This window comes from Mastigoproctus giganteus, chromosome 8 (assembly GCF_048544385.1).
Source record: "Mastigoproctus giganteus isolate SK-2022 chromosome 8, ASM4854438v1, whole genome shotgun sequence".
Classification (NCBI taxonomy): Eukaryota; Metazoa; Arthropoda; class Arachnida; order Uropygi; family Thelyphonidae; genus Mastigoproctus; species Mastigoproctus giganteus.
This window is the reverse complement of record NC_143582.1, coordinates 91,149,918-91,163,732: the sequence shown is the minus strand read 5'-3', so window position 1 is coordinate 91,163,732 and position 13,815 is coordinate 91,149,918. Positions and strand designations below refer to the sequence as shown.

Below are 13,815 nucleotides of genomic sequence, written 5' to 3'. Positions count from 1 at the left end.
GATAGATCTCAAGATACAGCAGTGTCTGCGACTGAGATTCACTCTGCCCTTCAACTCGAGCCAACACTGGGCAATGCAAACAACCCAACCTGACCTCATAATGTAATTCTATGGGAGAATTCACACAAACAATTTAGTGAACATTTAATTTTATTAAATGAAACTGCAGGCAGGTGGGGCCACTGTAGCAAAATTAAACCTTGCAGGAAGTATGCAATATATATATATATTTTTTATGTGAACCCCAAACACGAGAGGTATTAGAACCTATAGTACTTGGTACCGTGCTTGGGTTGGAGGTTGAGAAGACGAAAGAAGATATTTGTTGACATTGGACTTGAAATTCTGTAGATTGTAATTTTCAGGAAATATGTATGAAGGAAGGTTGTTCCAGAAAACGGCAGATGAACGAATAAATGAGGAAGATGAAAAGTTGGTTCTGTGGGTTTGAAGTTGGACAGTAAATGGATGTTGGCGGCACGTGTTTGGACTGTTTTGAAAGAGAGAGCAGGAATTATAGAAGCCAATTCAGAAGAACAGTGCCCATGGAAGTATTTGTAGGAGAGGCATGCAGCAGAAACAGTATGTCTATGAGAAAGCGTGTGGAGAGACTCTGTTAGAGATGAATCAATAATTAACCTAACTGCCCTCTTCTGAATGGAATCAAGAAGCCTGAGAGAGGTTTTGGGCACCACCCCAGATGTGGGAACAATATTCCATGGCAGGACGGATTTCCGATTTATACAGAGTGAGCAGCTGTTTGGAAAAAACGTAACGCCAAGAGCGAAAGAGAAAACCAAGTTTTTTAGATGCAGAGGAAGCAATATTTGTAATGTGCTTGTGCCAAGAGAGATTAGAAGTCAGGGTAATCCCCAAAAGAGATATATCATTTTGCCTAGAAATCGGAGTGTCACTAAAGATAAGTATAGGAGCAGAAGAATCCTTTTTTGCGAGATATAAGACAAGACTGAGTTTTAGAATGGTTGAAATCAACTAAGTTGTCTTTGCCCCACTGGAGAATTACCTGAAGATCGGTATTTAAGGAATTGGTAGCAGATTTTCGAGAAGTTGAAGCTGATTGAGCAGGACAAGGTTTCTCAAAATGGAAAGTGGAATGCAATGTGCTATCATCGGAAAAACTATGGATAGGATTTCCAGTCAATGGAAGAAAGTCATTAATATACAAGAGGAAAGGAGTGGGGGAAAGAACTGAACCTTGGGGGACACCGGCATTAGTGGAGAAGTTAGAAGACAGAGAGCCATCTACCATCACCCTCAGTGAGCAATCAGAGAGAAAACTGGATAACCAATTACTAAAAACAGTTGGCAAACCATAAGATGGAAGCTTCTTTAGAAGACCTTTATGCCAAACACGATCAAAAGCCTTTGAGATGTCAAGAGCAACTACTTGTGTTTCACCGAACCTGTCCATTGAATTAGTCCATAAATGGGTAACATAAGCCAGAATATCTCCAGTGGATCGACACTGACGGAATCCATACTGGTGATCGTTGATCAGACGGAAGGTTTCTAGGTAGTTTAAGAGTTGGCAGTTAATTGATTTCTCCATTACTTTAGAAAGAGTAGAAGTAATTGCAATGGGACGATAATTGGATGGGAGGGATTTGTCACCCTTTTTAGGAACTGGCTGGATATGAGCAAATTTCCAAGCAGAAGGAAAAACACCTTTGGAATAAGAAAGTGAAAAAAGGCGGCAAAGAATGGGAGTAAGTTCAGGAGCACAGGTTTTGAGAACAAGTGGAGAAATACCATCAGGACCTGGAGCTTTCTTAGCATCAAGATTCATCAAAATCCTTCTGATATCCTTTTGACGGAAGACCACAGGAAGCATTGAATGGAGCGTGTTGGGAATGGTGGGAGGTGTTTTACCAAGATCATTAATACATGAGCTGGAAGAAAAATGGGATGCTAGCAGGTCAGCTTTATCCTTGGCTGAAGTGACAACAGAACCATCTGGTTTGGACAGAGGTGGGCAAATGTTGCGGCCAATAGCTTTGGCAAGAGACCAGAATGCTCGGCTACCAGTAGGGCAAGAAGCAAGTTTTCTACTCTTAGCCTGTTCAAACTCTAGTTTGGACTGATTAATAACTGCTTTACAATTGTTGCGAGCTTTGGTGTAGGCAGAAAATGAAACTGAAGAATTAGAAACAAGCCAATTACGATATGCAACATTCTTCTCTTGAACAGTCTTAGCACATTTATTGGAAAACCAAGGTTTAGATAAAGGACGAGATTTTAAAGTGGAGTGTGGGATAAAGGATTCCATTCCTGCAAGAATAATTTCACTGACACGATCTGAGCAAACGTTGACATCAGAAGTTTTGAAATAGTAATCCGACCAAGGAAAAGAAGAAAAGTCTCGCAGGTCATCATCCCATTTTGAATTCTTGCAATGCCAAACAACATGAGGTTGGGAATAGCCTTGAGATAAAGGTTCCATTGGAGAAGAGACAATCACCAAGTTGTGATCTGAAGTGCCTAAAGGACCTCTCACTTCGACCGTGTACTTAGAAGGGTTGTTTGTGAGAAAAAGATCAAGCGTATTGGCTGTATGATTAGGATTGTCCGGTATTCTTGTAGATGAACAATCTGTGCTAGGTCATTAGTAATTGCAAAAGCCTCAGCATCTCGACCTGCTGGGTCGGTGTGACTAGAAAACGGAAGCCAGCTGGAGTTGTGAACATTAAAATCACTGTTAGGAAAGTTGGACTGGAGAAAGTCAAGTTGCAAAGAGAGGAAGTCAAAGAGCTCCAAGTGATTAGTGGAGTTGGGAGAACGGTAGAGACAACAGATGAATTTGACACAATGAGGTAGAGAGATTTTGAGCCAGAGAAGATCAAAGAGAGGAGATTCCAAATTGCCAAGTCCACAAGTACCACCTTTGAGGCGAAAGGAATCATACAGCGAATAATTTGGGCATCTGAGATGAGCAGTAGTTGAATCAACCGATAACTGAGATTCTGTCAGAAAAAGCACATGGGGTTTGGCAGACTGCAAGTGGAAATGGACATCATTGAGATTAGAATTGTGGCCACATATATTTGTGAAATGAATTAGGAAGTGCTTGGGAGGTTTAGATCTTTTCGCAGATGAGCTTGCTCTATTAGTTTGACAATTCATGGTGTATTCAATAGTAAGAAAAAGTGGGTGGGACATGCTGTATGAAGTAATGAAATTTTTGGATATGGCATACACGTGGTAAGAATATACCCAGATCCTTGACATAACGTGGCCTCGACAATGCTCTCCACATACACACTAATCGGACTCCCTCCAGTCACTATCTGGCAGAGTAGGATTATACACTAGCTGATCCGGAAGCCTCCTAGAGAGTTACCAATAGGTTCTGTCCGGTGTACTAACTAGCGGCCGGGCTGCGAGCACCATTTTAGAGCTGTACCCTCGAAATGTAAGGAATATTGGATCTCGCCACGACGTTCATCGTAACCTCAAAAATCATCAATCATACTGCATGATGGAAGAGATATGGTTGTTACAACAGAATCGATGTGACCTTGAAGTCTAGTAAAATTCAATAAACCCTAAAACTTTGTATAGTCACTTTTACCAATATTAGTTTCACACAGCCTCTACTCCTCACAATTAGAAAAATGAACAATGACCACTGCATAACCTTCTATCCAGACAAGAAATTCTCTCCAGTAATAACCTTGAATTTCCTATGGGGATATGACCTCTATGGCCATATTACAGTATGGCAGCCTTTACTGTTTCACCATTGTGAAACAAGCAATTATCACACTCAATCCTGAAAAGAAAGCCACCTCCAAGCCCAAAAAACTTAACCTAACACTCAACACCTATATCTCTAGTTGAATCATAAATTATTTTTGTGTAATAACACCTGAAACCATCTCTGACAAATCTTTTTGTAGAAACACAAAGGATCTCTACTTCATTACTTAATTTCAGCTCTCTCTCTCCGATAATGGTGGTTCATCTGCTTCCACATGTAGGCTCTAGATGTGCTTAATCAGACGTTCGAAATACTACAGTAGCATACAGGTAGCCTTATGATGGATGGGGCCAGCCATCAAAGAACACTTGCTGGTGATGTGTATACTTGGGATCCGTAATTCAGTTGAGATTGCACAAGTGCATATGACAAAGGCAATGTAAAGTGCATCAGTCCTCACCCCAAGAAGTAGAGGAGAAAGCATGGAGAATAGTCAACTTTTTATTGAATATGAATCCCAAGAATTTTGTCTACTATTACTGGAATAGCATTCTGTCCAAATCTCAATTCAAGTTCAGATTATGAACTGGAACTGAGATTTTGCAGTGAGAACCTGAATTCATTAGCCAGTGTTCAGGAGTTAAGGCGATCAATGGCTTGCTGCAGTTGTCTTTCAATAACCCTCATGTTTCACGACTAAGAAAATATGCTAAACTCATCAACATATGGGTTACTATTTATGGCTGAAGAACGTTGTGTGATGGAATTTACTTTGATGGCAAAAAGTGTAACATTTAAAACTGATCCTTCCTCTTGACAAAAATGGTAAGGAAGAGCTGATCCTACACAAACTTGGAAAGACCGATTGGATAAAGTTTTTAATAAAAAGAGGGAGAAGACGTATAAGATCGAAGCTATGTCTTTTAAAATGCCATCTCCAAGTTGTATCGTATGCTTCTTCCATAACAAAAACCACAGATAATGTTTTTTTTTTGTTTTAGGAAAGAATGCTGAATGGATGCTTCCAGTCTAATGCAGCAAGAACCTGAATTCATTAGCCAGTGCCCATTTAAATGGTCCAGAGTGGACCATTTAACTAACACGTTTTTTCAGAAGCTGCACTGCATGCTAGAGAGAAAGTAATTTGATTTTAAATTACCATATAAGATGAGCACTGACCATTCTCTCCAGGATTTTGCACTAATGGCTAGTAAGGGCAATAGGTCGATAGTTGGTAGAATTTTAGGATCCTTTCCTGGTTTAGCAAAAAACAAGAATGGCTACCTCACACCAGGCATTTGGGAAACAGCTCTACAAGAAAAATTCTGTTATACAGAAAGAGCAGTTGACCCATAGATTTTAGAAAAGTGCTTAATCATTTCATAATGGATGCCATCTGGCCCAACAGCACTTGCCTTCATATGAATTAAAGCTATTTTTAGCTCTTATAGTAAACAGCCCACTGTAAGGATAAAGACCCTTTGATGTGAAACTGGGGGCATGTTTTTCATTCTCTTGTTTCAGGGCCAGGAACTCTGGGGAATAAGATGACACTGCAGAGATGTTAGAAAATGTTTCTTCAAGAGCATTAGCTACTGAAGTTGGTTCTGCAACAGTGCACCCATTATACTCTAGGATTGATGAAGGGTGAGATGTATAGTTTCCCTTCAGTTTCTGGATTTTATCCCACACCACTAATGTTGGTTAACTGGAAAACAAATGAATGGATCTATAATTCCTTTTGACTCTGATGGTGTGCTTTGGCTCATATACATTTAAAAGCTATTGGTCTGTCTGCAGTAAGATACTGTTGGAACACTGACCAAGCTTTGTTTTGAGCCTTTTTTTTTTTTACTGATGTATATTCTGCATTTCACTATCGTTTGGGAAAAGGTGGAAATCGAGTTGATGTTTTCAGAATGGCAGTTGCAGCTGCATGAACAATATTTTCTGTGATGTATATCACTGCATCATTGATAGGCTTCTGACTGACTGTAGTGATGTCAAACTCTGCCAGATGTTGTAAGGCATTCCAGTCAGTGCAATCAATCTTCGACTACGGCAATCTAAAATGAACACATGGTCTCCCATCACTTCTGTACAGATTCTCTTCCACCTCCCAAATAAGTGAAGGGGGAGCAAACAGAAAGATCAATGGATAGGCATGTGGAAGGTGGTTTCCCACACTTAGAAGAGAGAAGTCACTGTCATTAAGCATATGCTCTATGACACATCCCTTTCCATTAATGTCAGCACCACCCCACAGGGTGTTATGTCCATCAAAATCCCTGAAGAGTACGACAGGGGAAGGCAAATGCAAAATAAGATTATCTAGGGAAAATCAGTGCCAGCAAAAAAAAAAAAAAAAAACAGATGGAACAGATTTTATTTAAAATCCTACAATAAGACAGATTGCTACTGCCTCTAAGTTGGTGGTTAGAGGTATAGCTTGAAATGGAGTGCAGCTACCAACAAGGATAGCAATTTGGCAGATCCATTTCCAGTTCTATCCTTATGTGTGATTGCAATATTATGCAAAAGGATTTTTTTTGCAATTAGGCATGCATCCCGTTAAAAAACAAACTGGTTTACACTTTTGCAAGAATCCACAATTCCACTGCAGGAATTTAGCCAATATTTGGAAAGGTGGATCTGTTGGTTGGCATCTGAAGTGTCAAGTGCTTGTTTTTTCCAGCCTCGGATTTATCTTTTTTTGAAAAGGTAGGGTTGCTGTCCTGTTCCCATTTCTTCCTCAGCAAAAAAGTTACAAAACTGAGCCCTCAGTCAGAACATCCATTTATTTTTGTAGTAGTAGTATGTGATGTAAGAAAGCAAGTGCATGAGCTTATGCAGCATCAGCCAAAAAAAAAAAAAAAAAAAAAATCACACCATTCCCTCCAAATGCCTGTCCAGTTCCTCCTTAAATTTATTTAACCTATCAACTTCCACAACGACAGATGGAAGTTTGTTCCAGCAATTAACCACCTGCTGGCTAAAGGCAATTTTCTGCACATCTATTCTACATCTGTCTTTTCTTAATTTCAATTTATGTCCCCTTAGGTTCGTAATCTGAACAAGTGGAAGGATCCCATCAGAATTCAGCATGCTCAATCCATTCAAGGCCTTATACACCTCAATCAGATCACCGCGCAGGTGCCTAGCCTCCAGCCACTGCAATTTGCAGAACTTAAGCCTCACTTGGTAAGAGAATCCCTTCATTCCCCTCACCAATCTTGTTGCCCTTCTCTATACATGCTCAAGCAAATCTACATCCTTCCTAAAATGAGGCCTCCAGACCTGTATGCAGTACTCAAGGTGTGGTCTGATATTTGCCTTATACAGAGGGACAATCACCTCCTTTTCCCTGCTAGCAAAATTCCTATAAATCATTGACAAAACCCCATGACCTGCCCTGGCAACTTGTCTGCACTGCTCAGAAAACTTCATATCTGACTGCACAATTACTCTCAGGTCTTTTTCATTTTCTACCACCTTAAGCGTAGTACCACACAGTTGGTACATTTCTCTGGGGTTACTTCTACCCATATGCAGTACTTTGCATTTGTCTAGGTTAAACTTCAGTTGCCACTTCTTAGCCCATCTGCCCAAATTATCTAGATCCTGTTGCAGTAGCACACTGCCATTACTGTCATTAACAACCCTGCCAACCTTTGTATCATCTGCAAACTTCGACACTAAGCCTCATATACCTTCATCAATATCATTGATAAATATACAAAACAACAGAGGACCCAACACCGAACCCTGTGGGACTCCACTAATAACATTAGTCCACGAAGAGCAGCACCCATTAATTACCCCCAGTCTTCTCCCACTCAACCATCCTTTTATCCATTGTAGCAACTTACCCTTAATACCATTCTGCTCCAATTTGTACCAATAGTCTTCCATGTGCAACAGTGTCAAAAGCTTTCCTGAAATTCAAATATATGATATCAAAATTATTTTTTGCATCCAGTTCCTTTGTAACCACATCATAATATCCTATCAAATTTGTTAGACAAGACCTTCCCTTAACATGCTGTGTCTGAATTATTGCTGCAGTCTTGTCTAGATGATCCTGCAATGCATCTTTAACCAGTGAATCCATTATTTTACCCGGAACAGAAGTTAAACTAACTGGTCTGTAATTACTCGTATCACCCTTAGATCCCCCTTTGTGAATTGGGGATACATTTGCACATCTCCAGTCCACAGGGACTTCCCGCGAGTCCATGGATTATGGCTAAGGGTTTGCTTAGTTGCTTTGCCGCCTCCTTTCTTATGTTTAACTTCAACAATTTCTCCTCCACTTTGCTCTCAGTTATTACAAAATCATTAAACACCTGCTACAATTTGATAAACTTCTGCCATTTTCAAACCTTAATAACTCCTCGTGTGTGAATGTAGATGCAAAATACTCATTCAGTTTGTTTGCTATCTGGCCAGGATCATCAACAGTCGAACCATCGATATCAAGTGGACCAATCAGATTCATCCCCTTCCTTTTAGAGTTTATATAAGAAAAGAAATCCTTGATGTTTTTCTTGGCATCTTTTGCCAAAGATTTCTTGTAATCTGCCTTCGCCTGCCTAACCTCCTTTGTGACCTGATTACAGACTAGCTTATATCTGACATAGGCTTCTAAGTCGCTTGATAATTTATATGCATCCCATGCATTTTTCTTCTCTGTCACGAGTCTCATTAGTTCATTTGATAACCATTTAGGCCTAAACCTTGAACAATATTTCTTAATAGGTATTAAACTTTTAGTAGCATCCACGATTAATTCCTTGAATGCGTCCCACTTAGAATTTACTGTTTGTAACATTGTCAGTTGATCCCACTGTACAGAATTTAAAAACTGTCTGAGACCACTGTACTCACCTTTATGGAAGCAAAAACCCTTTCCTTTACCTCTGATGGTAATTATATCTTTAAGTAAATCCCACATCAGTACACTGTGATCATTACCACCTAGTGGTTCCTTTATCTGCAAATTCTTAATACACGAATGATCACTGCTGATAACCAGATCAAGAGTATTACCCTCTCTTGTTGCCTCTCGAACATGCTGCTGCAGAAAACAATCATCCAATAAATCCACAAAAGTCTTACTAGTGTGAGTGACCAACCCACAAGTTCCAGTCAATATCTGGAAAGTTAAAATACCCCATTATAAGACATTCTGATTTACTAGCCCACTATTTCTCTGTACAATTGTTCATTGTACTCATTTGAGTCATTAGGCCTATAACACACTCCTACTCTTATTTTTGCTTTCGCAGTACTTATGTCACACCAAACTGACTAAACAGTGCACTGTTCATCTATATCAACTGGATGCACTTGTTTTGATTTTGTTTTTCTTAATTAACAGCATAACATCTCCTCGCATCCTATCCTGTCTATCCTTTCTGTACACATTGTACTCTCCAAATTCCAGTTCTGCATTCCTTATATCTGTGTGACACCACGTCTCTGCTATCCCAACAATATCCGCCTTTGATGTCTTGACCAACACTTCAAATTTATTTACTATACTTCTAGCATTGGTATACATGCAAGTATACATGTACCTATTCTTATTATTAGTTACCCTAACACATCCCATATACCCACCTGTTTCATGATGACTGTCATCAGTCCATGAAACTCGCAGCATCCCTCGCTCCAGGTTGCTACTCATTCTAATAGAAGTTGTGCAGGAATCACCTTCACCTCTGCCTGCGGCTACTTTTAACCTTTTAGTCTGTGAATCACCCCAATCTAGCAGTTTTCCGACTCACCTAACACTGCCTCGATAGCATCAGCAAATATTCTTGAACCCTTTCTATTTAAATGTATCCCATCCCTGTAGAAGCAGTCTCTCCTGTTAACAAGCGCAGACCAAGCTAAAAAAAAATTCTACCCCTTGAGCCTTGCACATTCCCTCCAGGGCCGAATTGATTGCACATTCCCTCCAGGCTCTCATCATATACTCCCTCCTATTGTGTCTTGGCAGAATTGCAGACACTTTCAAATTTAACCCTAATTCACGACTTTTTTGCAACATTGACCTGTACTTGTTAAGTAAATCTGCAGATCTCCTACTCTTAATGTCATTGGTGCCAACGTGTACAACAATATCACCTTTTGTGCCCTTAAAAGATGATATATGCTTTACGTCATCAACTTTTGCCATTGGCAGACATACCCTGGTCCTGTTATCTATCCTTTTTACACAATATATTCCCCGTCTCCCTGACAATAGAGTCACCAACAACTAGTTCCTTTGGGACCAGCACATTCTGCCTTGAAGATTGCCGCTGTGTTGCCTGATGCCCAGGAGTGAGCTCTGCCGTTGAGTTGGGCAGCTGAGAGCTTGACGGGCCCTCATATTAATTTCTTCGAGGGCATCTACCCTAAACCTCAAGCCCAGTAGAACGCCAAGTTTATGCCTAATTTCTAGACACTCTCTGCACTTGGCACACACAAAGACATCCTCCTTGGCTAGATCATGTTCTGTTCCAGAGAGTTCGGCAAACATTTCACATGGAATGGTAATTCACTATAAGAATATCATTGATATATATCAACATATTTTTCTGTAGTAGTAAAAAACTACAGAAGTAGTGTAAATGGCCCACCACGAACAATAGGGCAACAAGCCTTGAAATGGTGCCAAATGGGTGGTGGTATCCCCTGAGAATAAAAGTAACAATAGTCTTCTCCAGTGGTGAATTGCTACTTAATCGAGGTTGTTGTTGTTTAGTTTTCAGGAGCATTAGCAACTAAGGCCATATTGCTCCATGATATGCGGTGGTCATTCCCTGACCTTTCCGCATCCTCCGTATTTGGTGGTGACGGGCTCGAACCCCGGTCTAATCAAGAAGCGTGTGCTACGCACTGCTGCTCCTTCCCACCTGGCTACGGAGGCGCCCCTTAATCGAGGTAGTGCAATACATAGTAACTCATTATGAAGGTAGTCATAATATAAGATATAATTAAATCGATGCCATTTACACTACTTCTGTAGTTTTTTACTACTACAGAAAAATATGGTGATATATCACTGATATTCTTATAGTGAATTACCAATCCGTAGTTTATTATGCCTTGCGTGTTTATTTATTTATTTTTTTTTTAGTATTATTACTGTGCCCACCAACTGGCATCTATCATACTGTGGAGTTATACTTCACAACAGTTGGCATGATTGCAAGACCGGGTTACTACCCCACCAACAATAGGCCAACAACCTTGAAACAGTGCCGTCTGGGTGGTGGTATCCCCTAGAATAAGTAACGATAGTTCCACAAAAGTTATCTTAATTTTTTCCATTGGTGAAGCATTACTTTTTCGAGGTAGTGCAATACATGGTAACTTGTTGTGAAGGTAGTCACAATATGAGATACAATTAAATCGATGCCATTTACACTACTTCTGTAGTTTTTACTACTACGGAAAAATATGGTTATATATCACTGATATTCTTATAGTGAATTGGATAATTTATGTGTGGAAAATCCAGAGCACAATATAACAAGGCATAAGGAAATATTTGGTTTGGGTACTTTTGGGAACCACAGGACTTAGATAATTGACATCCAGAGACATGCAGTTTCCAGTAGGTATCTTTCTCAATTTTATTTTCACACAATCATTTATTTAAGAATGAATTTACTTTAGCTTCCAGTCTCATTGGGAGTCGCACCTAATTACTTGTGTCATTGTTATTCAACCAATTCCAGAGCTTTACTGTTATTCTCTGTTTGATCCATAACTTTACTTTGCCCTTTGTTTTCTATCACTGATTATCTTATGATTTTTCTCAATTGTGTGATTTGCAACTAACTATGAAAACATTTTCTGCTTTCTTGCTACATTTTTTTCCATATCTTTCCAAGATTTTTCTTTAGTCTATTTCACAGATATCTCAGTTCTTTTGTGCTTCCTTTATATTCCAATAAGGATTAATTGGTTTTATTCACCAAAAATTTCATATATATTTTATTTCTCCTACTTTTAACTTCTTGCATGTCACCATGGTGTTCTGAATCTGTCTTTACAGACCTTCCTTTCTGTCCCCCTTGCAGATTCCACAAAAGTTATCTTAAATTTCTACGTCAGCATTAAGAATATTATTTAACATTTTAGCAAGGTTTCTATATTTAATAGTGGATGACAAATCAGAGCTTTTTAATTTTGGTTCATTTTAACACTTTTATACCAAGCATTTGTTTCAATAACACTTTATTCATGTAAGTGTACTTGTAAGTGTACTTGTAACACTTACATGAATCAGGGCACTATTTTCTGAATGTGTAACCATCATTTTATGGCATTTGGGTATCTCCTTTTTGCATAACTGAGTACAGTTATGCAAAATGTGGCATTAACATGGACATGGAATAATTCCAGGATTTTAAAAACCACAATGTTGCCACCTACAAAAACATGAAGCATTAGATATTTCCATGTGAGAATTTAAGGTAACTAAAGATTTTGGCTAATGAAACATGAAAAATCTGATCCAAGTTTTGGATATTTATGCAAATCACAAACAGCTTAAAAAAACCTTACCAAACTGTTGAATTGCTCTGTCTGCACTCCATGGCAGTTCAAGTGTAATATGAACTCTTCTTGCTTGATTTCTAACTCTACGATCCGACTGCAGAGAAATTCCTGAACTAGCTGCTTCTGATATTATGGCAATTCTCTAGGAGGAATAGACAGTGAAATTTAATACAGAGAAACAAAAAATATAAATCATTTAATACTCTTTCCATTATCAATATATATGCAAATCACAAATTTATCCTTATAGATGAGTGTATTTTTATAAAATTCATTCATTCTATTGGGAAGTCCTCCCACTTTTTATGTATTTTGACTCTAAAATGAGTTGGCATAATTTCATACTTAATTAGCACGAATTTTTGCACTAAACAAGCATCAATTGCTGCAACCCACTGGTGAATCACCCCACCAGATGAATCGTCACTGACATAATGGGCGATGAGAATCACCAGTGCCTACACATTACCACATTTTCAATGCTTCTTCCATGAATTTCAATGCTTCTGCCATGTCTGTTCATTCACGGTATTCAGAAGTAAAATAGCATAAGTGAATCTCACTGTGTTGTTCTGTATTGTGTAGTAATGAATAAATAGAGATAATGTTAGTCAAAAATTACACTTACTAGTGGATTTCCTGCCTGATGAACTGACACTGATATAACAGGGTGCACTTCTCTATTTATCTTTCTGTGATTCAATATAAAAATTATCTATTTTTATTTGTTGTCAAAAATCACACCACTATTAGAAAGTTTCATATCACCTTCTTTCCTTTTGCATAGTAATGAACTATTTTTGATCATTTTCAAAAATAAAAAAATAAAAAATAAAATAAAGCCCCTTATAATCTGTCATTCATTCAGAATATATGCCTATACAGAAAATCACCTTTGAAGAAACATAAAAATAATCATTCCTATGCAATGAAATTCATTATTTTTGTAAAATATAGTTGATATATAATTAGCGGAGGACACTAATATTTAGATCATACTCATATGTAAGCTATAATTATTTAAAGTTAGAAAGTGTGATGATAACTTTCAGTAATAAAATATCACTTGTCATCACTTGTGTATAAAGTTTTTTCTTATATTGTTATTAAATGTAAGTGATGTATGAAGTGCAGGATGGAAATATTTCAGTCATTCATATGAACTGCTATCACTAGAAGGATTTATCAGTCCACTGTGGGTTGTTCCAACTACAGGACTAGATCCTACATGGATCTAGTCCTGTAGTTGATGGGTCAATCTGTTTGATAGGTGGGTACTAAGCAAAACATTCTCGTTTTGTAATAAAAAATTAAAATATTTTAAAATATTCTTAAAGAAGTAGAGGGAGAAACTTTCTACTTTCTACCTCTACTTCTTAAAGAAGTAGAGGTAGAAAGTAGTGTGGTATAACCTTTTCTTTAGACACAAGTAAAGTAACCCAAAAGAATACTGCAACACTTGGTGACTGCACCAGTTAACATGTTTTTGCTGAGTTGCTCCAGTATGAATGTGCTAAATGACAGAATAACAATGCAGT

At 38.4% G+C, this 13,815-nt stretch overlaps 1 protein-coding gene across 4 annotated transcripts in view; it reads right to left on the bottom strand.

Annotated features, from left to right (window-relative positions):
* LOC150081714 (protein strawberry notch homolog 1-like) overlaps positions 1 to 13,815 on the bottom strand; it is a 374,252-nt gene that overhangs the window by 132,984 nt on the left and 227,453 nt on the right. For all 4 annotated transcript variants that reach the window (XM_090378820.1, XM_090378821.1, XM_090378819.1 and 1 more), the window contains exon 18: positions 12,284 to 12,419. In XM_090378820.1, the coding sequence (XP_090234946.1) occupies positions 12,284 to 12,419 (136 nt within the window). The remainder of the gene's footprint in view (positions 1 to 12,283; positions 12,420 to 13,815) is intronic.